The sequence below is a fragment of the Saccopteryx bilineata genome, chromosome 9 (assembly GCF_036850765.1).
Source record: "Saccopteryx bilineata isolate mSacBil1 chromosome 9, mSacBil1_pri_phased_curated, whole genome shotgun sequence".
Taxonomy (NCBI): domain Eukaryota; kingdom Metazoa; phylum Chordata; class Mammalia; order Chiroptera; family Emballonuridae; genus Saccopteryx; species Saccopteryx bilineata.
Window position 1 is genome coordinate 33,546,148 of NC_089498.1, and position 25,476 is coordinate 33,571,623.

The 25,476-nt window shown below is 47.9% G+C and overlaps 1 protein-coding gene and 1 pseudogene across 1 annotated transcript; both read right to left on the minus strand.

The window, feature by feature from the left end:
* Window positions 1–304: 304 nt before the first annotated feature.
* On the minus strand, window positions 305–16,485 carry KCNG4 (potassium voltage-gated channel modifier subfamily G member 4). The gene is made up of 4 exons (XM_066243630.1): window positions 16,160–16,485; window positions 15,579–15,782; window positions 13,730–14,492; window positions 305–4,066 (listed from the first exon to the last, which is right to left on the minus strand). The coding sequence occupies exons 3-4, from the start codon at window positions 14,477–14,479 to the stop codon at window positions 3,296–3,298; spliced, it is 1,521 nt and encodes a 506-aa protein (XP_066099727.1). The 5' UTR covers window positions 14,480–14,492; window positions 15,579–15,782; window positions 16,160–16,485; the 3' UTR covers window positions 305–3,295.
* A 6,971-nt stretch (window positions 16,486–23,456) lies between these two features.
* LOC136313090 (enoyl-CoA delta isomerase 2 pseudogene) lies at window positions 23,457–25,254 on the minus strand (annotated as a pseudogene).
* Between the last annotated feature and the right edge of the window lie 222 nt (window positions 25,255–25,476).

The following is a 25,476-nucleotide window of genomic DNA, read 5'->3' on the forward strand; positions in this document are numbered from 1 at the left end:
TGGGGTGGGTAGGAACGTGGCAGGCTGACGGACAGAGATCTCAGTAAACTCCTATTCAAACTTGACGTATTTGCTGATTTTTGCTAAGGGAGCAATTCTATGGACAGTCAGGGACCATGGTCTGTTTTTCTTTCTCACTTCTCTTTGTTTCTTATCTGCCCCTCCATGGTATAAATTGTTGCAATGAACTGTACTTCCCAGAATCACAGATTGTCCATACTGGAAGGGACTTTAACCACCATCTCCTCCACCTGTTAGAGATGGAATTAAGCAAGACTCATGGAGACAAAATACCTTGGCAAGGCAATTTTAATAACTTCTGCAGAAGGGCGTGCTGCCGCTAGTGAAAGCCAGCCAGCAAGCGCACAGGCAGAGGGCAAAATTTGTTTTTATCCTTAACGCAGGCCCTAGGCTGCTGGGTCTTGCTCCATTGGCTGGAGTGTTGACCGTACAATCTTATTCTTTCTTGATTGGCTAGTTCAAATGGTTGCGTCAAGGGAGAAGGGAGAGATAGGGATATCATTAACTAGGTAAGGGAGTTTGGGGAATACTTGGAAAAAAAACAGATGACCAGAAGACGAAGGGGGCTGGGGTAATTGGTTGAAGAAAAGAACAGGAGGCGAACAATTCCTTCACACCCTTTCCATGGGATCAGTGAGAAAAGGAAGGCCCAGTAAAATCAATTTCCAAGTCCACTATTACACAATGAAGGAAGGGTGAGAGTGGGTACCCGAGATATCCCAAGACAACCCTATCTACATTGCTTAGAATAGCATGACAGAGTATTGTTATAATCTTATCTTGAATATGTTCTTTGAGGGTTTGGGCATTGTGTCAAATGAGTCTAAGAGCTGCAGCATCATATACTATATAGAGCATACTGCTGGGAACCAGGATACTTGGATCTAACTAAATGAACTGGCTATGTGGCTCTGGCAGGTGGCTTTTCCTCTCTGAGCCTTGGTCTCACCATTTAAAATGCAAGAGTTGATTTAGTTAAGAACTTTTCATTCTTTTTTGCAGAGGCATGGATTCCTTTGAGGGTCTGATTAAATTATCGGACCCCTTTTCAAAGCTGTGCATTTTGAAATGCACAATCTCCAGAGGTTCACAGAACCTCTTGTGGAAACTCTTTGCTTAGACTGGCTTCTGATGAGCCTTCCAGTTACCCATTTCTCAAGTCCTAAAAGCCATCAAAAACGGAGCCAGTGGGTGGAGCCTCACTCGCAATGCATTGAAGAATTAACCTGTCCATCCCCAAGTCACTTTTTGGGCTTACTTCCGTCTGGCTAGAGAGACGTTGAAACAACATTTTCAAGTTACCTTTTGGAGACATAGCTGCAAGATAACATGAAAATGGCTTGAAGTATAGGTCATCTGCTCTTTACCAACAGCTGGAAATTTTCTCCTTTGGACTACAGTCACACTCATTGGCCTCAGATAAATCAAGCCCTTAAGGGAATCACAAGGCTCCTTCCAACCAATAGGGATAAACAGAGTGCCTAGCAACTAGTTTGTCATCCCTATGCCATCCAATTAGCATGAAAGATAGTCTGCTCCCTGAGGCTAGACTAATCCCCCAGAACATTACTGGGGAGAAAAAATAGATCATCTGTGAGCAATTGATTCCAATTTGCCACTTCTATTTTAGTAATGAATTTTCACTGGGTGCATACTAAGAAATTATAGAGCCTCCTAATGTTGGTGCTGGGCTCACCTATTTTTCATTCAGTCCCCGCACATTCTTTGTTGAGCTGCCTGGCACATGACACAGAGGAAAATGGAGATGTCTGAGTGGAAGCAGACAGTCAGAGCTGGAGCAAGAAGTAGCACAGTGGCTCAGGGTAGGTGCCACTGAGACCTCACCCAGGTATGCTTTGCTAAGAAACAATAGACAAGATGCGAGGACTTGGCATCGCCATGTACAATTCATAACTTGCAGGAGGTGGCCCTTGTATCTCACCTGAATTGCTCACTTGTTCTCTGTTCCAAACTGGTTTTCCCACATCCCATCTGGTCATCATCATCATCTACCCCTGCAGTCCATTCACATCACCTCTCCCTCCAGTGTCTCCAACAACTCCTTTCCAGCTATCAAAACTCCTAAATCCTCTGCACAGCCCCCACAGCCCACCACCTTCTCACCCCAACCCACCTCTCCAGCTTTATTTCCCAAACATCCCTCCATACTCAAGTCTCCCTGTGTCTCTGTGAAAAACCTCGGGGAGCCAAATGCTCAGAAGTCATTGTTCTTTTCTCTCTGGTCTCAGTGAGCACTGCTTTTTATCTCGGATGACTTGGTCCTACATCTGCCTCCCAACACTGGATGCAAAGGGCCAAATTTTGTTTGTGAATAAATGGATGAATAAATGGATACATTTAAATATAAGCTGAGGATGTCTATCCTCTGGCATCAAAGGCTTGGTCCAGGGGGACAGTGAGGGGCAGATCCTAGGCTGCCCTTGTTCCGGCACTGAAGCTACGATGTGTCCAAGGTGGCTTAGCTGAAGGTGGAAAGCAGGAACCAGCAGCAGGAACAGCCTTCTCAAGAAACAGTGCAGAACCTTACAAGAGTTAGCCTCTGTCAAGGCCAAGGACTGGGCAATCGAAAAATGTCCCACCAGGAGTCCAGCGCTGGGAAGTGGCACTCCTGCCCAGGTCCCAGGCAACTCAGGAAGTATGGCAGGCTTGCAGCCACTGTGCAATTTCACGCAAAGAGGTCAGTTCTGTCTTCTTGGATAAGAGCTTCTAGAGCTGGGGGAAGCGGCTAGGTTAGGAAACCATTGGTGGCGGTGAGCAGACGGAGAACACACTGATTCCTGCTGGAACCCATGAGAGGCCTAAGTGGGGAGATCTGATCAGATTAGTTTGCAGTTACTGGACCCTCCAGTCCTGGTGCTGGGATGGCCCAGGAAAGAGGGTCTTTGGGGAGAAATGGAATTCTGTAGGCTCAGTTCTGCAGGAGTCTGGAACGCAGCTTGGGATGTTGAAGACTGTGCTAAGAAGAAAATGAGAATGGAAATTGACCTAATCCAGCAAAACTCCGTATGCTCAAGGATGAGCAGGGAGAGAAAAAAAGACAAGTGACATGGATAAGGTCAGCTGAGATCGCGGTGGCCGGGACGGTCAGGAATCACAACCATCCCCATTTTTGGCTTTGAGCCCCTCTTAGCTTCAGCAGTTGCACCTGAGCTCATGAAACACACCACCAGGTGGTCTATGCCTGCTTTTCTTGAACCCCTGACATCTACAGGAGAAGGAGTGAAGTCCTGGCGTGTTCATGAGGGGTTTTGAGTTAAACGTATTTGATGGGGGAGGTGGGTCCCTCCAGGATCAGGTCATCCACATCATTCAGGAGTTCGTGTTCACTGGTGGTGGCGGCGCTTTGCAGGCGGCGGAGGCGGGCCTGGAGCTGCTCTTGCTCCTTCTTGAGCTCCAAGTAGGAGTGCGAGAAGGTGTGGAAGATGGACGTGGCTGGGAATGCCATGATGAGGATCCCACTCAGGATGCTGCTGAGGGCCACCATCTGGCCCGGCACGCTGCGTGGGACCATGTCTCCATAGCCTACTGTCGTCATGGAGATGATGGCCCACCAGTAGGAGGCTGGGATACTGGTGAACTCCAGGACCCGCCCGGATTCATTCTCAGCCACATAGACCAGAGGAGAGAAGAGAGTGATGGCCACGCAGAGGAAGAGGAGGAGCAAGCCGAACTCACGTGTGCAGCGGCGCACGGTGAGGCCCAGCGTCTGCAGCCCCAGCGAGTGGCGGGCCAGACGCATCACATATAGGATGCGCAGCGCACGCAGCACGCGCAACACCAGCCCCACCTTCTCCAGGTAGGAGCTCCCACCTGGCCTTTCATCGTCCTCCTGGGGCTCCTCAGACACCACCAGGGACACGTAATAAGGAGAGATGGCCAGGATGTCAATGATGTTCAGGGGCCCTTGGAAGAACTGACACTTGTTCTGGGCCTGGACAAACCGCAGGCAGAACTCCAGGGAAAACCAGGCCACGCAGACGGTCTCCACGATGAAAATGTAGTAACACTTCTGAGAGCACTCACCCTAGAGAATCAACAAAGCACGGGGTACAGTGTATGGGCAACAGCCCTGGAAATGGAGGGAAATAACCATGCCGAAAAGCATGGTTATTCCATATATCTATTCCATATATCTATGTTGATATTGATATCAATAGGTATATATGGAATATTGATATATTGAATATTGATATAGATATTGATTCTATAAATAGATTCTGCATATTAAATATATTCTATATATATTCTATATGTATTATATACTCTGCCTTTATTCTATATATTATCTATCTCAATTGAGCTGTGCTGTAGACTCTTACAGTCTACCAAAACTCTTTTTTAAATTAGTCAAATTGTGGCTGGGCACGTGGCTGGTGAGCTAGATCAGAGATGTCCCATCTCCCTGGCAGCTAGGTGTGGCCACATAACTAAGTCCCCACCTGTAGAATGTAAACGGAAATGATGCATAACAGCTCTGGTTCCAGAACTAAAGATGTTGGTATGAATTCCTGCACACTCTTTCTCCCCATGAGCCAGGACAGTTTATTTGGTCCTGAAACCCAACTTGGAACCAGCAAATTGAATTGATGTCCCAGGGGAGGGTGGAGCATCAGGGTAGAAAAAAAAAAAAATCTGAGTCTCAGAATGAAAGCTGCCCATTCACCTTGATTCCTCTTTGTGAGAGAAATCAATGTCTATTTGCTTCAATGCCGTTCTGTCATAGGGCCTCTTTGTTTTAGCAGCCAAACTTCACCTTTCCCAGTGTAAGCCCCTCTGGTGTACCAGGCGCTGCTCTAGTGCTGCCACTGAGGCCCCGAAGTGATGCTGTGAGCAGGCAGCCCTCATTTTATGGCCCAGGACATGGCTCTGAGCAGTGAAACGACTTGCCTGAGCTCACATACATAGTAGGTGGTCTCTCAGCCATTAAACTCTGTAACTTCTTTGCCTGCCATCTCTCATTCGTTTAACCAAGAAAAATATTTAAAAAGTTCCACTTTTGTGCCAGGCCCTGAGCTAGGCTCTGGGGTGGGGTAAAGTAGTAGAGAAGCAGATGTCGTTTCTGCAGTCTTGGAGGCTGGTGGGGCAGAAATGGCTGTCACATCCCTAGAATGGCACTGTGACATGGATAGCAATGGTTCACATGGATTGTCTGGAAGATCCCAGCTGGGGGCAAGGGGCTGTAGTGGATTTACTGTTGTGTCATTAACGCGCCCTGCCTCTGATTTCTAACAGAGAGTCCCCACCAGTCCCTATGCTACTCAAAGTGTGGGCCTCGAACCAGAAGAATCCAGCTCCCCTGGGTGATACACAGAATCTTGCACCCTATCCCCAAGTGATTTATATGCACCTTAAAGTTTGAGAGGCACTAGTCCTGGGAGGTGTTTCCCAGCATGGGCTGCACAGTAGAATCACCTGGGAGCTTTGAAGAAGTCCTGGTGTCTGGGCTGGGACCTCAGAGATTCTGTTTAATTGATCTAGGTTTGAGCTTGAGCAGTAGAATTTTCCAGAAGCCCCATAGATGATTCTCATGTGAAGCCAGAGCTGAGAACCTAACTCTAAATATTATATATATATTTATATATTTATATTTATGATGGATGAGAAAATGAATGACCGAAGCCAGCTGCCTGAATGAAAAACAAAATGTTGACAACTGCACTTTTCTTTGGATTAAAAAGCTCTGAAGTGGAAAAAAAAATTATTTTCAGTGCCTGGGCCCACGGGAATACTAAGTTGAAATGTTCTTTATGCCTGGCCACTGGAGGAAGAGAAATGGGCTGGTCTGGTCTGATTTCTGTCTACCTGTCCAGGGCTGGGCAGCTTTCTCCCTTGATGCATATCTGGTCTACCAAAGGGGTGGGATGTGGTGGGAGTGTTGTTGAGGGTATGGAGTCCAGAGTGTCTGTGACCAGGTTCAAATCTCACGCTTCTGCTTACTCAGCCGTGTCATTTAGCCCCTCTCAACTTTTCGGTTCTCTGCCCCAGAAGTTGTTGTGATGAACGGAAATGATGCATGTAAATGCAGGTAGTAGGCTGCCACACCTGCAGGCACATACCTCGTAGCCATCTTTAGGAGATGAGCGACTGGTCACAGACATAACCTGCCTGATCAGTTTAAGGGCAACAATATCCTTCTCCTGTCGCTGGATTCTATAGGAACCTGAGGAAATTCTCCAACACAATGACAGGTCTTGGCCACCACTGTCCAGGCTTGCTTCAGGATCATGGAGGGCTCAGGAGATTAGGATCCTGATTCATCCATTCTACTACCAATTTCCTGTGTGAACAAGCAGCGGTCAACTGCCCCTCTTTGTGCTCCAGTTTCCAGTGAAGAGGTTGGAACAGAATCAGTATTTCTCAAAGCTGAATTAGAACCCCCTGCATCAGAATCCCCCAGGGTGCTTGTTACAAATGCAGATTCTTGGGCGCCCATCACAAAAGCAAAACCCTGCGTTGGGACCCAAGAATCTGCATTTTGGCAAAGCCGCCTATTGACTCAGAGTCATCTGGAAGTTCTTCAGACGCCAGGCCAGATTTTCCCTACAAGGCCTCTTTCATCGCTGATATTCTGCGAGCTTTCCTCCTGGCTTAAGAGCTTGTGGTTGCTGGGGGTAACTATTCCAGGCCAGTGACCCAATAGCTCAGAAAGGTGACTCCTGAGAAGGCCCTGTGGGTCCTCCCTCTGCCTCTGGCGCTGGTGCTTGGATATTCAAGGCATGCACCAGCTACCTCCTTCCTAGGCCAGCCCTGGCTGCGCTGGCCACCTCCCCGCACTGCAGCAAGTGCTGGCTGCACTCTGCCAAGTCACCTTCTGCACTGCCGCTCTGCTCCGCATCCTTAAACCAGCCTCCCAGCCTTGGTCCCAGGGAAACGCCCCCTTAGTAGCCAGCATGGGGGCTGCGGGGATTTATGGGGCTCCAGCTAAGGAAACAATTCCCAGGCCAGTTAATAATTGAAGAAAAATAACCAGAAAGGAAAGAAGTGGTACTTGTTTTCTCTCCAAGGAAGTTTTTGGTTGTCTTTTGTAGGCCCAGAACTTTCCAGATTTGAGCATGTCAAGTCCCAGGTCACCAGAACCTCCTTGGTCCCTGGGCAAACTGAGATGGCTGGTCACCCACGTGGTGGGCCTTGTCACAACGGAAATGAGGGGACCAAGGCATGCTCTGTTTCCCTCATGCAGTGAAAAGGCAAGAGTGGGGCTGAGAAGGCTGGAGGTGTGAGCGAGGCAGCCTTGCGACAAATCTCACAGACAGGACGGGGCCGAGACAAGCCAGATGTATGTCCCCATTTATGTGAATTTCAAGAATAGGCAAAACTCATGCAGGGTGGGGAACACTGTCCAAACAGTAGCTGCCTCCTCTGGGTGGGTAGGGATTGACTGTAAAGGGATGTGGGAGAATTTTCTGGGGTGATGGGCTATCCAGTTTTTAAGTGACATAGCTAAATACATTATGCATTGCAATGCATATACATTTTACTTATAAAACTGTAAAGTAAGAATAAAGTGAATGATAATAAGCAACTGGGGATAGGGAGAACGTGAGAAGAGAGAACAAGAATGGCAGATGTCGTCCTGGCCGGTAACTTGGTGGGTTGGAGAATTATTTTCATATGCCAAGGTTGTCGGTTTCATTCCTGAGTCAGTGAATGTACAGGAAACAAACAACCAATGAATGCATAAATAAGTGGAACGACAAATTAATGTTTCTCTCTCTTTCAAGTCAATAAATAAAAGTTTTAAAAAAGAATGGTGGACAACTGTGGAAGCTGAGTCATGGGTACTTGGGGTGCATTATATCTCTTTACTTTGTAAATGCCTGAAATTTTCCATCATGAAAAGTTTATAAGAAAAACAGGGTCAGCCTGACCAGGCAGTGGTGCAGTAGATAGAGCGTTGGCCTAGAATGCTGAGGACCCAGATTCAAAACCCCAAGGTCGCTGGCTTGAGTGCGGGCTCGCCAGCTTGAGTGTGGGGTCACCAACTTAAGCATGGGATCATAGACACAACCCCAAGGTTGCTGGCTTGAGCAAGGGGGTCACTGCTCGGCCGGAGCCTCGTAGTCAAGGCACGTAGGAGAAAGCAATCAATGAACAACTAAGGTGCTACAATTATGAGTTGATGCTTCTCATCTCTCTCCCTTCCTGTCTGTCTGTCCCTGTCACTCCCCCCTCCCTCTCTCGCAAAAAAAAAAAAAAAAGTACAAAAAATGGGCAAAGCTTTTTGAGAGCAAAGCCACTGTCCCTGGGGGACAGCTGCAGGTTCAGTGAGTTCCATCTGGAAGGGACTCAGAGCTGATTTCTTGACCTTGGAGCTTCCCCCCAACCCCCTTCTGTCCCTCACAGCAATGCCTGCCAGCTCCCCCATGGGGATGTGGCCCATTCAGCCACTTCTCACCTCCTCTTGAGCTCAGTGCTGGCCCATAGCTCCATTCAGCAGCCCAGCTGTTCTCTCCTTCCCTCCTTCCTGCCTGTGATTTCCCTCATTTGTGCCTCTGGCCCTGGCCTCATCCTCTGACTCTTTTCTGGACCTGGCCGTGCTGATTCATTCCTTTCCTTGGTTTTTCCCTTCCTCTCTGCCACCTCTCGTCTCCTTTAGGACCCTTCCAGAGCCCTCTCCTTACTCCCCCTTTGCCTTGAGCCAAAGCCTCCCCCCCCAAGGTCTTCCCCTGCACTCCCTCCTCCCACTGCCCCCACTCCCCAACCCTGAGACACAGGGAATGGGGGGATGCTCTGAGTGGGAGGGGGGATGCTCTGAGCGTGTGTGGAGCTAAGTAGATGAGGCCTAGGAACTGGTCACAGAGACAGAGCGTGACTAGGCAGCGGGAACAACATGAACTATGGACTCAGGAAAGGTGGACCCCGGCCAGGAAATGGAGGATACTTCTTGTTGGCCCAAACATAGAGACATTCAGCTGGGGAGAGAAACCCCACCACCAAAAAACCAGGTTAAGAAGAATTCCCTAGAGCCATTAGTAAATGTCACCCAACACAGAGAAGCTACAGAGAGCGGGCAGTTCTTTATGGAGCTGATTCATGATCCAGGAAAGGGGCGGGGAGGAGGAGGAGAAGCCGGCTGCAGCGTGAGGCTTTTCATTAAAGGCGGGAGGTAGAAATTGCAGCCCCAAAGTTGAGCTGCACTCACAGGAGGAGGGCAGTGGCCATATCTCCAAGGGGGAGCTGGCAGGTACTGCTGTTACAGATAGAATTGCAGGAAAAGCTCCAAGGTCAAGAATTCAGCCTTGAGTCCCTCCCAGATGGAACTTCCAGAACCAGTCCTCACTGAACCTGCAGCAGTCTGCCAGCTCCCCCTTGGGAACACAGCCAGGTTCGACCACTTGTCACCTCCTCTTTAGCTCAGTGCTGGTCCCACAGCTCCATTCAGCTGCTCAGGCCTGCCTCCCTCCCTTCCTCCCTCCCTCCCTCCTTCCTTCCTTAACTTCACCCATTTGTGCCCCTGGGCAGCCAACTACAGGTTTAAGGGGTCCCCAGTAGTTCCGCCTGGTCTTTTAAAAATCTCTCTGTGCCCTCCTTCCCCCCTAAACCACCGTACAGGATGAGGGGCAGTGAGAAGCAGAGCCCTCTGACTTTGCCGCTGCCATTGGGGTTCTGTGGAGCTGGAGGAAAAGATGCTGAGTGAAGCAGTGGAGCAGGTGGACAGGGTGTGAGCTGAGTCCCACAGGGTGGGCAAGAACAGTGAGCTTCCCTTCTGTGCCTGAACATGATGAATAGGACCGTTCAATCCTACCGCCGCACTGTCGGTAGGTGTTATGGTTATCCACTTTGATCGGTGAGAAAACAAAGGCAGAGAAGCAGAGTGACTCACCCAAGGGCAGAGGCAGGGAGCGCCAGAGCTGGGATTTGAACCCAGTACTAGCAAAACAGAGACTCTGGCTCCTTTCCACGATGAGACACTGTCTGTCTGGAACATATGAGATGTCTCAGTAACAGTAAGGAGGGAAAAAAAAGAGGTCAAGAGAGGAGAACTGAGTGTTCAGCTGCAATTGGCAGTGAGTTTTAGCCTCCCCCAGCAGGAGGGAAAGTGCTCTGACCAACAGAGCTGCCTGGCAAGGGCTGAGGCCATGTGGAAGGGCGCTAGGAATGGATGACAGAGTTGACCATCTTTGCAGAGGACTTGAGCAGAAGGAAGCAAAGAACCTGGGAAATCGCAGCATTCGCCACCAAACGTTTGGATAGACAAACTGTGGCATGACAGACAGTAAAATATTATTCAGCCACAAAAAGGAGTGCTATAACACGGATGAATCTTGAAAACAGTATGCTGAGTGAATGAAGCCAGAAACAGAAGGCCACGTATTGTATGATTCCATGTGTATGAAATGCCTGGAATAGGGAAAGCCATGGAGACAGAAAGCAGATTGGTGTTTGCCAGGGGCTAGGGGAGGGGTGGAGGGTGGGGAGTGACTGCCTAATGAGGTCAGGGTTTTGTTTGGAGTGGTGGGAATGCTTTGGAACTTGACAGAGGTGTTGGCTGTACAACACTGTGAATGTACTAAGCTGCCTTTAAATTAATTGTTCACTTTAAGGTGGTTGATTTTATGTTTATGTGAATTTCACCTCAATTTTAAAAAAATGGAGCAGAGGTGCTCATAATATAAGCTCCAAAAAGGTAAGAAATTTTATCTGCAGCACCTAGAATATGCACTTAGTAGTCACTCAACTGTTGTTGAATGAATGAAAGAATAAATGGTGTGATTTTCTGTTGGCTCGAACTAAATGCATAATGATGCTGACACTACTACCATCTACTGAGCACTTATGTGTCAGCATTATTCCTACTGCTTACATGAGTAACTCACTGTAACCCCTTGAGCAAAGGGCTAATAGCATCTCTAATTTACAGAATGGGAAACTGAGGCTCAACAAGGTTGACTTTTTTGAGATCAATGAGATCACTAAGGGGGGGAAGGCCAAAATTCAACCCCAGAGCACTGCATCTGAACCATCACACCAGACAGAGAAGCACGTCACAAGGTCTGGCTGCCTCCGAAGCGCTAACTGCTGCTGAGGCCAAGGGTCGGGACGATAGGCAGAGTGGCTCAGCATGGGAAGATGGTGTGGGAGCCAAGCAGAGGTGAACACAAATCCTGGCTCTGCCACTTACTAACTGTGACCTTAAGTGAGTGATCAAACTTCCCTGAGCCTTAGCTTCCTCATCTGTAAAACAGAGACAGCCATAGTACCCACTTTTCAAAGCTGCTGCAAGGACCCAGTTTGTTCTGTCCAATTCCAGCCTCAGGAGGGGTGCCCAATAAGCACTACTCTCTCATCCCTTCGGAGATGAGTTCTCCTGAGGAATCCAGCCGGGTCTGAATGCTCCCGGAGGTGCTAAGGCCCTTGCCTTGGTCCTTTCTGTCTGTACTGACTCCTCCTTCCTCCATTTTAATTTGCAATTTCGAGCACAGATCTTTCATCCCAGCTGCTGTTTCCTCCAGGAGATGTTGCTGCAAGAAGTTAGAAGAGAAAGGGAAAGGAAGACTGCTTTCTTCGGGTGTCTTCTAACTCTCCAACCCAGCGTTATACTTCTTCCATGTCTGATGGAGGGGTTCTGTGGGTCCTAACCCTGGGGTGTTTGACCCCACAGGTGGCATTAATTCATCTGAGCGGATGGTGCCAGGGCCCCTCAGGACGGCTGGGGACCCGTGCCTTGCTGCACGGCCTGCCCCCGGGAGCAGCCTGCCAGCGTGGCAGCACCTGCAGCCAGGTCGGTTGCTGAATCGCTGCTTTCTGACTGACATCCCTGGGGCAAAAATGAAATACCTGGCGAGTGTGGCAGGGAGAGAACATCATCTTTTTAGGCAAATATAAGGACAGGGTCTTGAAAGAACAAAGGCAGCCCTGTCCTCAGGGTCCTGGCTCTCTAAGTTAGTATTATTACTGAAACAGGGAAATAGACACACTTATTTTGAGGGCCACACCGCCCAGCCTCTCTCTAGGCAGCACACAGAAAGGCACTTTCACAAGGTGACACTGCCCTCTCCCCAGGAGTAGAAATGACAGCCTGATAGCTCCGCTCAGACTTGGAGCTGCCTGGTTCCACGGCCTCTCTCCCACATCTAATTTGATTTTCTGAGTTTCCATTACCCCAAGCTTGGGTTCATATTTTGGGTAATTTTCAAAGCAGTATGCTTTGAAAAGACCTTGTCTCTTTGCACAGTCCAAATCCTGGCTTCCTGAAAATCCCTAAGAGGAGCGGGCTGGTAGAAATCCAGGGGTCCTTCCTCAGCTATTGGATCAAGGGTACCCTCTGCAAATGGGAACAAAGACCATTTATTTTGTCCTAATCTTTTTACTGAGGTGCCCACATGTAAATATTTCTGTGAACGAGCAGGATCTTAACTCATATGATATTCTGCTGAAGAATGAAAAAAAATGCCTACAATTGGAGCAATAGTCCTCTTTGGGGAAAAAGCTGTTTGTAAGTCAAACATTTTGGTTGGTTTGCTTTAGGCCTGAACATTTATAAGTTGGATGAGATGCATTGTATTTAACAAATAATTGTTGAGAGCCTACTCTGTGTGAGGAACTGGCTGGTTCTTCATATAAGTCCTTGCTATCTGAAAATGTCTCTGATCCAACCATATTGCCCTGGAATATATCTTTAAGGGAAGGGAGCTTAACATCGGCTGACAATAGAGATGGGTCACATACAGGATGCACTGTCATATGTATGTGTTTCCTTTATGGGCCCCTCCATCTACTATAATGTAAGCTCTATAAGTTAAAGTGATGGGGAGCCATGGAGGAGTATAGAGCCAAGCAGAAGCAGCATTTTAAATTAGGAAACAACACAGAAAGGTCTCAGTGTGAAGCTCTCCAATAACCTCTCCAACCGAATGTTAGATTCTTATCTCAATTTGACCTCCTAGGGGGCTTGAGATCCCTGTAGCTCCTAGAAAGAGAATGCAGGAGTGAGTGGGCAAGAATTTTTTTTGCTCTGGCATCCTGGGGGCAGATTCACTTAGAATAAACTCGGTTCCCCATTCAGTAAGACTGACTGAGAAGCTCAGGAGTGAAGTTAGAAGCAGGAAAACTGAGAATGGAGTATTCTCTGCCACCATTGACATATTTACTTTGTAACCTGGAGGAAGCTAAATGCCCCGTGCCTCAGTTTCTTCATTTGAAACTGGAGGTGAGATGCCTACTGAATGATGGCTCAAGAAGACAGGGATTTCTGGCCTGACGTAGTACACAGCACAGAATAGCTGCTCAGTAAACCGATGACGAGTGCTTTGCCTGTGCAAGACTTCATAGAAATGTTAGTCACTTTATGGAGGAGGGAACGGAGGCTCAGAGAAATGAAGCACTTTGCTAGTGGTCACAAAGCCAGGAGCCATGAGACTGGACCTACCAAGGCTGCTAAGAACAGGTGTGGTTTTGTCAATGTCCAGGATTCACTGTTAGAGGCAGGGCCACCTCGTGACCTTTGGGCCCAAGGTACTTTAGCCTTTGTGGGCCTCTTTCTCCAAAAAAAAAAAAGAAAAAATACTAAAGATTCTTTTTCATGACTGTGTTGGTCTAAAAATGAATATAATCCATGCTGAATAATATTCATTTTTTTCCCCTTCTTGTTTTCAAAGACATTAAAACATTTTCATGAGCTCTAAGCCTTGTGGGCCCCGGGCCCTGCCCCTGATGGAGAAATAGACCCTGCCCAGAAGCCACTCACCTTATCTTCCTCGGCCCTCAGGTCGGGCATGGTGCTGACACACAGGCTGACCGCTGTGGTGGCCACAAAGAGGATGGACAGACAAGCAAAGACCTTCCCGGGCAGCCCCGACTGTGGGTTTTCCACCGTCTCTCGCAGCCAGTTCATGAAGAGCCCCCAGCGCGAGGTGACCAGGGCGGGGCCGCACGCCTCCGCCTGCTGCTGCAGCGCCTCCTCCCGGCGCAGCTCCGCCAGCTCCTCCAGCTTCTTCAGCAGCTTCCGCAGGCAGCACTTCTCCAGGTTGGCTTCTTCGATCCCCCAGTAGGTCAGCTCCTCCTGGAAGGACAGCACGCACATCTCCCGCAGGAGGGCCAGCTTGCCGGCCGCCAGGAAGCTCACGATCATCCCGAAAGCACTGGGGCTCCTGTCGAAGAAGAACTCCTGGTTGTCCTCATCGTAGTCGTCGCAGAGCTGCGCGATCTCCTCCTGGTTCCGGCAGAACTTGAGCTTGCTCAGGCGGCTCAGGGGAAACTGGTCCAGCGTGCTCCAGGGAAGCACGTACCTCCTGCCCCCTACATTCACCAGGATCTCCTTCTTCAGGTCTGCCGTAGGGGAGGCGTCCAGGGCACTCACCTTCCGGGCCCTCCGGTAGTAAAGGCCCTTGATGGATGGTGGCTCCTCGGGGCCAGGCAAGAGCTGACTCAAAGGGCTGCAGGAGCTGGAGTGATGGTGTCTGGGATGCAGGCCCCTGAGTCTGGAAGCTATGGGCATCGCCCTAGATGTCCTGGCTCCCAAAGAGAAAAAAGCCAGAAAGCGGGAGAAATCAGTCTCAGGGCAGAATCCTAGAGGTCACAGACATTCTCTCATAGCTTGCTTTCCTGCAACTGTATCAGTATTATTCATTCTCTTAATCTTTCATCTAACACAGATTTATTGGGCACCTACTATACACTTGGGATCTGTCAGTGAACAGAAGGAGACAATGCCTTCCCTTATGTCTCAGAAGAATCTTCCTGGAATAGACATGAGACAGACTGGGATTTGGGGAGCTTGGTTCTGAACTGGACATGTCAGAACTGTGCCTCTTCCAGACTGTGTGGTCTCGGGCATGTACCTTAAGCTCTCTGATCTCAGCATTGATCATTCCAGGATGAAACTTGTACCAACCTTGCACGATACAGTTGGTAAAAATAGAGACTAAGTATGTAAGAGGTTCTCAAGTTCGTCATCAGGTTCCAACCCTTTATGATCTGCTACCACGCTAATCCCTTTGCTTTGTGTACACAGTTTGAGTGCCTACCTCATGGGGCACAGTGAGGGTTTCATGCTGTAATAGACTTGTAGTGTATTTTAAAAACACTTCTTGATTCTTCTGACAAGCCGGGCACCATGTATGTGCTCCCCTATATTAACTTATCTCAGCAACTCCATGAGGTAGACTTTACTATTTCTATTTTACAGGTGAGGAAACAGAGGCACAGGAAGGTTAAGTAAGGAGGAGTATGATCATGATAACATAGCATCTGACTCTCAGGAGATGTGGTCACCTCATCCCTCCTGTTTGCTTTCCATGACGGCACTCCTCCATGTTCATCGGGTGCTTGTCTCAGCCACACTTGCTGTGTGACTTTGAATCAGTTACTCCCCCTCTCTGAGCCTCAGTCTTGTTATTTGCAAAATGAGGGGGCCTCTAATGCTTTCTCCATTTCAGACCTATTGGGGGCTCCTGGTTTAGAATGGGGTCTTAGATTTTAGCCCTTGCCTTTGAAAAAATCACCTCCATGATAATCCTCATCCTCAGCACCCTGCAACAAATTTCCCAAGCTATTCGTTGTAGCCAGAGCTGTTCTCAGAGAATCTATAACCTTACGTTCCAAGATGCACTCCAATCAAGAGAAACACTCAGCCACTGAGCGGAAATAAAAGTTCCTCTCCATTTCAGAGCCAGTTGGATTCCGGCAGACAGCGAAGAGTTGAAGCACAGCCTGTGTGTTTCACACTTGCTCCCCACACATCAGGTTATTGTGCATGCATTACTTCGTCTAAAACGTAGGGCCAGAGGAAGATGAGCGGCCTGCAGAGAGAAGAGTGTTCTCAAATCCAGGGAGCCCTTCCCGAGCACTTCCATTTTCTGATCACAAAAACCGAGATCCAAAGAGCTGAATGAAGTGACTCATCCAAGGTCACACAACAAATCCAAACCCAACCCAGGACTCTATCTCCCAGCCTGGGGCTCTGGTCCACACCCCCAAAACTGCACTTTCTGCATTCACTGCACAACCCCAACTTTGCAACCCACTGCCCCCCCCCAAACAGTCACACACAAAGCTCCTTCCAGAGCATGGGAAAGGTGGTCACTCAAAACAGCACCTTGGCTAAGAATATTTCAATGTCCTGCCAATGCCTATCCCTGCAGTAAACACTAACTTTCTCCCCAAAAGTTTAACTCACCTTTCCGCCTCAGGGAGCCCATTTCCAGCCGTTTCTCTGCCGGGAAAGAGGAGCCCACGTCTCAATGTCCCAGGGAAGAGACGGGAAATGAAGGGAAAGAAAAGAAAATCCCAAACACAGCAGTTTCTGGCAGAGTTAGTTTCCAACCTTTCTTCCCTGTCTCCTCCGAAATCCATTCATTCTGCATCTCTCTCTCCAGCAGCTGCAGAACAGCCCTGGAGGAGTGGGGTGAGGGTTCTACGAGGACCTACAAGCCCCTTTTCCCATGAGAGGTAAGATTCTGAGAGGTTCATGCTAAGAGGGAGCCAGGTCAGCTGTCCTGCTTCAGCCGCGGGTCACTCCGAGTCCCACAGAGACAGCCGGTGTGGTCCTGCAAGGGGCGGGGGCAGGGTGGGGGGGAGGTGGAGAATGGGAAGGGCTTAGGAGTAATCTCTCCATCAGGCAGGAAGCAGGCTGGAGCAGCAGCCGCTGCTCTGCCAACCGCCTGGAAAGCAAGGAGAGTTGTCCTCCCCTCCCCTCCAAGGAGGAGCATAACTTGGAAGGAGCAGAGGACAACTTGGGGCCAGGGCATCTGCAGGGCACCCTGGAGGCTCCTTAGGGCATGCTGATGATGAGCAGGTGCTCAGCTAGAGACTACAGGAGGGAATTTTTGCTGCTTGAACCAGCCCACGTCTGGGACAGGTTCAGAGAAGCCCAGCCTCCCACCACTTGGGTGGGAGTTCTGGAGGCTGCATGATGGCCCGGAAAGAGGTGTGAGCCTGGAGTCACATACACCTGGATCCCCAGTTCCGTTGTGAATGGCTGGGTGACCTTGGGCAGGTGACTTAGTGTCTCTGAGCCTCATTTTTCTTGTTTGTAAAAAATATGCAAGTAAGGTGGCTGGGGGGGGGGTGTTGGAGGAGGGTCACAGCAGAAAGCACAGAGCAGGCCCCTTCTGTGGGTCTGGCTGGTATTGTCCTGCCGAGGAGGAAGAAGCATCATTTCTAGGGTCTGGGTCCTAAACTCGGCTCTGCACCACCTTGCTGTGTCTTTGGTCAGTCACTTCACGTCTCTGGGCCTCGGTTTTGTCACTGGTCAAGTGAGGACAAAGAAATGATGGCTGAAATTGTGAAGCCATGTTCTCAGGCAGGTGCTCCATGTACACTGGCCCATCTTAATTTTCTTAAGAGGTTCTGAGGCCCCGTCTCTTGGCTTTCAAAGGTGAGTTATCATTATCAGCTTTGCTTTGCAGACAAGGTCCAAGGTCCAGATGCCTAGGGAAGAAGCTTGCACAAGGTCACCTTGCTGCTTGGAATCTGCATTTTAAGGAGACTTTGAGTTCCAATGCAAAGATCCCGGAGGGGGTAGCAGGAGCTCAGAGGGCTCTCTGTGACCCGGGCTATGCGGACAAATTCACATAGGATCAGAGAAGCTGATCAAGTGGAGGTGGCCTTGGGTAGTAGTTTTTAAACAGTACTGCTTGAAACCCGAGGGTTCTGCAAAAATGATTGAGGAACCAGAATGGGGGGGGTGACAAAAGGGAAGGAGACTCCCTGCTTCTCCGTGTCAGCTCCACTCTGATCAGTTTCCCATAATAAGTCTAAAAAATATACATATAACCCAAATAAGTGCTGTGGCCCCACAGCACCCATCTCCCCACTCAGCCCACTCAAAGAGACCCCAGGGCACTTGTTAGTGACGGAGCCGCTCATCCCCTTTCCCCTCGCTCCCCAATAATCTCAGACCCCACAGCTACTCTAACACCTCTTATTGCTAGAATCCAAAATGGTCTTTCCAGCTCATGTTGTTTTTTACCCCCTCCTTTCTCTCTGTCCTCCCACCTTTCTCAGCTCTTTATTATTTATCGCAACTTAACCTCTGGCTAACTCTCCCCCTACCTGTCCCCCTGCCTCTCAGTTCTCTTTGGATCTGATGTGCATGGGTTCAAATCAAGAATTTGCCACTTCTGTGCTGGGTGACCATCAGCAAGTGTCTTAACCTCTCTGGGCCTCAACGGCCTCATTTGTGAAATGATAATAGAATGTACCTATTGATTTGTTATGAGTTTTGAATAAATCAATTTATGTTTATAAGATGCTTGGAAGAGTGTCTGGGGCAAAACAAGTCCCAATTAATTGCTGTTATTATGAATATTATCTTAACAAATTCAAGTCACACAAGAGAGATTTTGTTTGAAGAGAGGAGTCTGCTGTTAAATAAAGTGTTTTATAAGAAAAGTTGAGGGGTGCTGATCTAGTACAAGCGCATGATAAATCAGAACGGAGGCCCAGAAAGGGGGCAGGACTGTCTGGGCTCTCGTGGCCAGTCAATGGCAGGGCCAGGCTCAGTCAGCACTCACAGTCCAGTGACCTCTCCACGGGAGAGATCAATGCCTTCTATCAGCACTGTCACTTTACCCCAGGATCTTTGACTTTAGCCTGATGTCCAAGCCCATCAGCCCCTAACGCAAGCCTTCACTGTCTTTTCACAAGGCTTGGTAAAGTTTCAGTCACTTTTTTTTTTTTTTTAATTTTATTTTTTCTTCTGAAGCTGGAAACGGGGAGAGACAGTCAGACAGACTCCCGCATGCGCCTGACCGGGATCCACCTGGCACGCCCACCAGGGGCGATGCTCTGCCCACCAGGGGGCGATGCTCTACCCCTCCGGGGCGTCGCTCTGCCGGGACCAGAGCCACTCTAGCGCCTGGGGCAGAGGCCAAGGAGCCATCCCCAGCGCCTGGGCCATCTTTGCTCCAATGGAGCCTCCGCTGCGGGAGGGGAAGAGAGAGACAGAGAGGAAGGAGAGGGGGGTGGAGAAGCAAATGGGCGCCTCTCCTATTGTGCCCTGGTCAGGAATCGAACCCGGGTCCCCCGCACGCCAGGCCGAAGCTCCACCGCTGAGCCAACCGGCCAGGGCCAGTTTCAGTCACTTTTTTAGCTTAAAGTCACTGCCTGTCTGTGTTTTTCCCTTTTGTGTGCACTTGACCTCAGCGAACCAGGGAAGAGAGCCCAGCCCCTGCCCCTTCCCAGCAGCCTGGGAGTCTGGAATACAGAACAGGCCGTGCTGGCCCATCCTTATTCTCTTTGAAGGACTGTTGCCGGCCATGTGTTTCTGATAAAGGGCTGGGCCACAGTGACCATGTATGAGTTTCCTATGGCTGTTGTAACAAAGCACACAAATGTCTTCTCTTGCAGTTCTGGAGGCCAGAAGTCCAAAATGGGACACATGGGACTAAAATCAATGTGTTGTCAAGGCTGCATTCCTGCTGGAGGCTCTAGGGGAGGTTCTATTTCCAGCTCTTAGAAGTTGCCCGCGTTCTCTGGCTTGTGGCTGCATCACTCTGATTTCTGCTCTGTCCTCACATCTCCTTCTATGACCCTCTTGCTTCTCTCTTATTAGAACCCTTGTGATTGAGCCCACTGGAGAATCCAGGATAATCTCTGACTTTTAAAATCCTTAACTTAATCACATCTGCAAAATTCCTTTTATTATGTTGGTAACATATTTGCAGGTCCCAGGGATTAAAATTTAGAGGTCTTTCAGCCCAGTGAGACCTATTTTGGCCTCCAGAACTATAAGATAATAAATTTGTGCTGTTTTAAGCTACTAAATTTGTAGTATTTATGGTATTTATTACAGCAGCAAAACAAGTCCTGACGGGGAGTGGGGCAAGCAGTTCACACTATAAACATCAGAGATGCTTGCAATTATTTGTCTCTATAGCCAGGCCTCCAAGCACCTGCTTCTAGACGTTGGGGTCCATCCATACATCCAACAAAGATTTGCTGAGCATCCACTCTGCTCTGGCTGTTGCTCACTGCCTGTGTGACCTTGGGCAAGTCACCTTTCCTCTGAGTGCCTCAGGAACAGTGGGGTAATAACAGTCCTTGTTGCAAGAAGTGAATGAATTAGTGCATGGAAATCACTGATTTCAGTGTCTGGCGCCTGGTAAGTGCTCAATTAGAAATTATCATTTTCATCATTACTATTATTTATTATTATAGGAGCTCAGGTCTCCTGGTCATAGAGATGAGAAGGGTTGGAGTAGATCCCAGGGTGCTGTGAATGAGAAGAGAAGGCAAGAATTGATGGTGCGCTATTAAGTGATAATAATTGGCTTTCTGGGGTGAGGAAAAAGTCCTGATTATAACATTTCCCAATTACTGTGATGTAAATACTGCCTACTGTGACTAGTTATGTGCTAACAATATAACATCCCCAAATGCTGAGCAGGGAAGAGATGCTAATATTTGGCTCTTGCAAGCCTGTGCCAGGTAGCTCCATATGTTACTGCACACTAGGGAAGCCTCGGCAGTGCTCCCCAAGGCAGGACCCCGGGTAAATCTTGATGCGTGGGTAGCAGATAAGTGAAGCAAGAGAGCAGAGATGCAGGTGAAAATAAAAAAATGATGGGCTCTCTACTTACCTAACAACAGTAAACTTTACACTGGCCTGGGAGCCATTGATGATTGAAGCTGTGGTTCTCTACCCTGGAACCTTCTAGCATCACCCTGAGAGTTTAAAACAACTCCGATGACTGGGCTACATCTAGATCAGTGAAATCAAATTTGGGGTTTGGGGATCCACACATAGGATTGCTTTGAAATTCCCCCGGGTGATTCTAACATGCAGCCTGCGTTGGAAACGGGCTCTTGAAGTCAGGAGTGACGGGATCAGGTATGCACTGTTCCAGAGCTCACTATAGTTCACTCAGACATTGCTGGAGGCAGTGTCAATCGGTACAACCCTTTTAAAGAGCAATTTGGCACGACTGATCAACATAAGATATGCCCACGCCCCCCTGGTTTACAATCACCTATCTAGGGGTTGATTCTGCAGGCATGCTTGTGTATGCACACAAGGACATGTGTATAAAGCTATTCACTGCAGCACTGTTTGTGATAGCAGCAGATTGGAAATGACCAAACTATCTCTCATTAGGGGACTGGCTGAAATAAAGGCTGGTCATAAAGGCAAGAGAAAACTCTGCAGCTATTTTGGGAGCAGGAAATCTATATATACATACTGCCATGGGAGGACCAGCAAGATGTATGAAGCGCAATGTGCAGAACAGATCCTACCGCATGCTCTGGTTTGTGTAAAAATAGACGGGAGGGGTGTGTGTATGTGTGTATGCACATAAAATACTCATTTCGGGAAAAATGTGTAAAAAGCTAGAAACTGTGATTGCCTCTGGCGAGGGAACTGAGGAGTTTTTAGAAAGGGGTGAGAGGGAGAGGGAAATTTTCTTTTCTCTATCATTTTATATTGTTTAATTTTTTAAAAAATACCTTGGGCATGTATTTATTCAAAACTTTTTTTCAGTTAAATTAAAAGACTCCCGGTCCCAGTGCCGAGGAAGAGCCAGTCTTGAAGGAAGGGATGATTTATCAGACCTGGCTCAGGTGATAGGCTCATGAATAAGGCAGTGACTGCGAGGCTGGAGGGGAGGAGGGGAAAGAAGCCGGATAGACAGCAGGAATCCCATGGAAGGCGCTAGAGAAACAGCAGAAGGCAGGGCAGGTGCTAGAAAAACCCTGCCCTACCTTCAGCTGTTTAGATTTAACCACACCCGATCAGGGAGATTTGGTTAGCGACCAGGACCACAGACTGCACCGGCGTGACCTCATCACAGTCCTTGGGCCATTTAGCATGACCTGATTGGGGAAACCAAGGCAGCTCAGTCATTCTTAGAATGGATTGGAAGTAAAAGCACACTTGGATCTCTTACCACCGGGAGTCCCAAAGTCAGGGTGCCCCAGGAGCCAGGCGGACGTTGCAAGGTACACTGGTGGGGATTGTGGCAAACGGGGAACACAGACCTTTGACTCAAACGGGGTCCAATTGTTGAGGCACTTTTACATTTTGAAAAAAAAGAGCTGTAATGCTGATTTCATGCTAAAACTCTCAAGTTCTAAATGTTGCCAACTAGCTCAGAATTTTATAAAGCTCTGTGGGGCCAAACATGTACATATCTGATGACCCAGCAATTCTGCTCCTAGGTGTATGCTGTGAGAAATGTGCACATATGTGTACCAAAAGACATGGTTAGAAGGCTGATTACAGCACTTTTTTCTAACGGACACAAGTTGAAATGCCTACTAACAGAAGAGTCGATAAATAAAGTGTGGATATTCACACAATAGACTCTTATACAGTAGTGAGAATGTATACACGACAACAATTTGCCACAACATGAAAGAATCTCATAGTCAGGGTAAGTGAAAGAAGCCAGACACAAAAGAGCAGATACATTATTCCATTCAGACACAATAAAAAAAAAAACTGGCAAAACTAACCTATGGTGATAAAAGGCAGGAACACGGTTACCTCTGGGGGTGCATTGTGGATTCTGGGGGCTGGTCATGTTTGATCTGTTTCATCTGGGCTCTGATTACATAGTGTGTTGAATTTGTGGAAGTGACATATAAACTTCAGTGCATATGCTGTATTTAAATTTTTTTTTTTTTCTTTTTTTTTTTTTTTTTTTTTTTTTTTAAATTTTTTATTAATTTTAATGGGGTGATATTGATCAATCAGGGTACATAGGTTTAGAGAAAATATCTCCAGGTTATTCTGACATTTGATTATGTTGCATACCCACCACCCAAAGTCCAATTGTTTTCCGTCACCTTCTATATGGTTTTCTTTGTGCCCCCCCCAACCACCACATTCTTGTCCATGTCTCTGAGTCTCATTTTTATGTCCCACCTATGTATGGAATCATATAGTTCTTAGCTTTTTCTGATTTACTTATTTCATTTAGTATAATGCTATCAAGGTCCATACATGTTATTGTAAATGATCCGATGTCATCATTTCTTATGGCTGAGTAGTATTCCATAGTATATATCACCACATCTTCTTTATCCATTCATCTATTGAAGGGCTTTTTGGTTGTTTCCATGTCTTGGCCACAGTGAACAATGGGGCTGCATGTGTCTTTACGTACCAGTGTTTTTGAGTCTTGGATCATTTTGTTTGGGGAATAAGAAGTGGAACTTAAAACTGCCAGATTTAATAAGTTTCACAATGAAAGGATAACATGGTGGGTGTTTTGGATGAAATTTTTTACTGAGTGAGACTGTCCCTGGCATGCAAGATGTTGCTCTTTTTGGCACTGGGCACTAAATACACCCCCAGTCACCATGACAACCAAAAATATGCCTCAGTGCTCTTCAACACCATTAGGTGACGGCAACCCTGGTTGAGAGCCACTAGTAAAGTGTCATCAAATTTTGTATGATCAACGGGCTCCTGGGCAGGGTGGGAGCAGCAGCCAAGGCTGAGCACCCCCACATGGAGGAGGCCTGGTGGCCACCTGCGATTGAGGGAGTACAGCCCCACATGGGGCTCCCATGCTCCCACCAAAGTCAGGAATTGAATATCAAACCCATGTACATTCCTTTCTTTTTTTTTTAACAGAGACAGAGAGAGGGACAGACAGACAGGAACAGAGAGAGATGAGAAGCATCAATCATTAGTTTTTGGTTGCGCATTGCAACACCTTAATTGTTCATTGATTGCTTTCTCATACGTGCCTTGACCATAGGCCTTCAGCAGACCGAGTAACCCCTTGTTTGAGCCAGCGACCTTGGACTCAAGCTGGTGAGCTTTTGCTCAAACCAGATGAGCCCTCGCTCAAGCTGGCCACCTCGGGGTCTTGAACCTCGGTCTTCCGCATTCCAGTCCGATGCTCTATCCACTGCGTCACCACCTGGTCAGGCTCATGTACATTCTTAAAGCTTAAAAAACAAATTATGTAAAACATCAGGGCTCTAGTGAAATATACCCCTTGTAAATGATATTTATCACTGAAAAAAGGCACAGTGAAGTTAATTCAAGTATTGCAAGTCAGAAATCATGGCACATCCCTCCCTCTGAAATGCTTAACTTTGCTGTAGTCGTCATCACAGTTTTGCTTTTTTGGATAAGAAGTCCATGACTGCATTTATGCATTCGTCTGACAGCCATCTTCCCTGGAGGACACTACACTCTTCAGCATTAACGGCATGTAGCTTTTCTTTCTCCAGATTTCTGATGATTTGTTTTGAAATTCTCATGGCGTTTGGAGGTAACTTTGAATATGCCTTCAGCCTCGTCCAAATTTCTTTCTGAAAAGTACTATCAGGAAAAACTTCAGTAACAAGTCCTTGAGCACATGCTTCTCTTGCTGTTAACTTCTTTCCAAAAACAAGCATCTCTGTTGCCTTAGCTGTGCCCATTATCTTCGGGAAAGTATAAGAGGAGCATCCTTCTGGACTTTGGCCTAGGTGACTAAAAGGAGTATGAAATGTTGCCCTGTCGGAAGCATACACAGCATCAAATAGCCCGAGGGTGGTGACGGAGATGCCCACAGCCGGACCATTTACCACTGCAATCAGAGGCTTAGGAAAATCGATAAAACTGCCTACAAAATCCCTCAACATCATAGCACCAACTTTAGCTTTCTCCTCCACTCCACCAGGGGGAATATCAGTGAAGTTAGTCAGATCATTCCCACTGCAGTAATAGTCACCATTTCCTGTCATAACAATTATGGTTGAGTCATCCTTGCTTGCAGCTTTAAGTGCAAGAATGATTTCCTGATACATCTGAGTGTTGATTGCATTCTTTTTGGTGGGCCGGTTCAACACGATCTTTGTGATGCCATCTTCAGAGGTCACCACCAGGGTTTCATATTTTTGTTCCCCCTCTGCTCCAGGATTCACTTGGCTAGAGTACTCAGATGAAGAACTCAAACTGGACACCAAATCCACATAGTTCTGCCGGGCAGTTTCCTTGGGCAGACTGCCAAGGGCATTCCATGCATCCCATTTGGCCTTATTAATGAAGTCGAATACACCTGGTTTGGGAACATTACAAGGTCCTTCAGTGGCCTGCTTATACAGTGCATAGAGTTTGAGCTTCACTTCATTTCCTGGATCCTTCTTCAACAGTTTTACCTGATTCACTGCATTTTTAAAGTCTTCCTGACTGGCTCTCATTGCTGTTCCATTCACGTGCAAATGAAGTGATGGGAAACTAATGACCTGCAGAGGACTCTGGGCTTGGTTCTGACACCAACGGCGAGCCAGCCTCCCGGCCACTCCAGCCATAGCGATTCCTGGGTCGTGGCGGAACTGTATTTAAATTTTTAAAGAGCTTTGTTGTTGTTTTGTTTTGTTTTAAACAACCAATGCCACGGAGGTCCAAATAAGCTGCACCAAAGGTCTGGATTCAGTCTTGGACTCCCAGTTATGAGCAGGTTATCCCAGTGAATGTCTTTAAAGTGCTCAGGCTTTCAGAGCTGCTCCATACTAGAATGTCTATTGTTTAGTCAGTCACCAATGAAGCCT

What these genes read in the sequence shown, in the direction of transcription:
- KCNG4 (XM_066243630.1), bottom strand. Translation starts at nt 14,479, where the DNA reads ATGCCCATAGCTTCCAGACTCAGGGGCCTGCATCCCAGACACCATCAC. An exon ending in TGAGGGCCGAGGAAGATAAG is followed by an intron (nt 4,067 to 13,729) that starts GTGAGTGGCTTC and finishes TTGATTCTCTAG; the next exon opens with GGTGAGTGCTCTCAGAAGTG.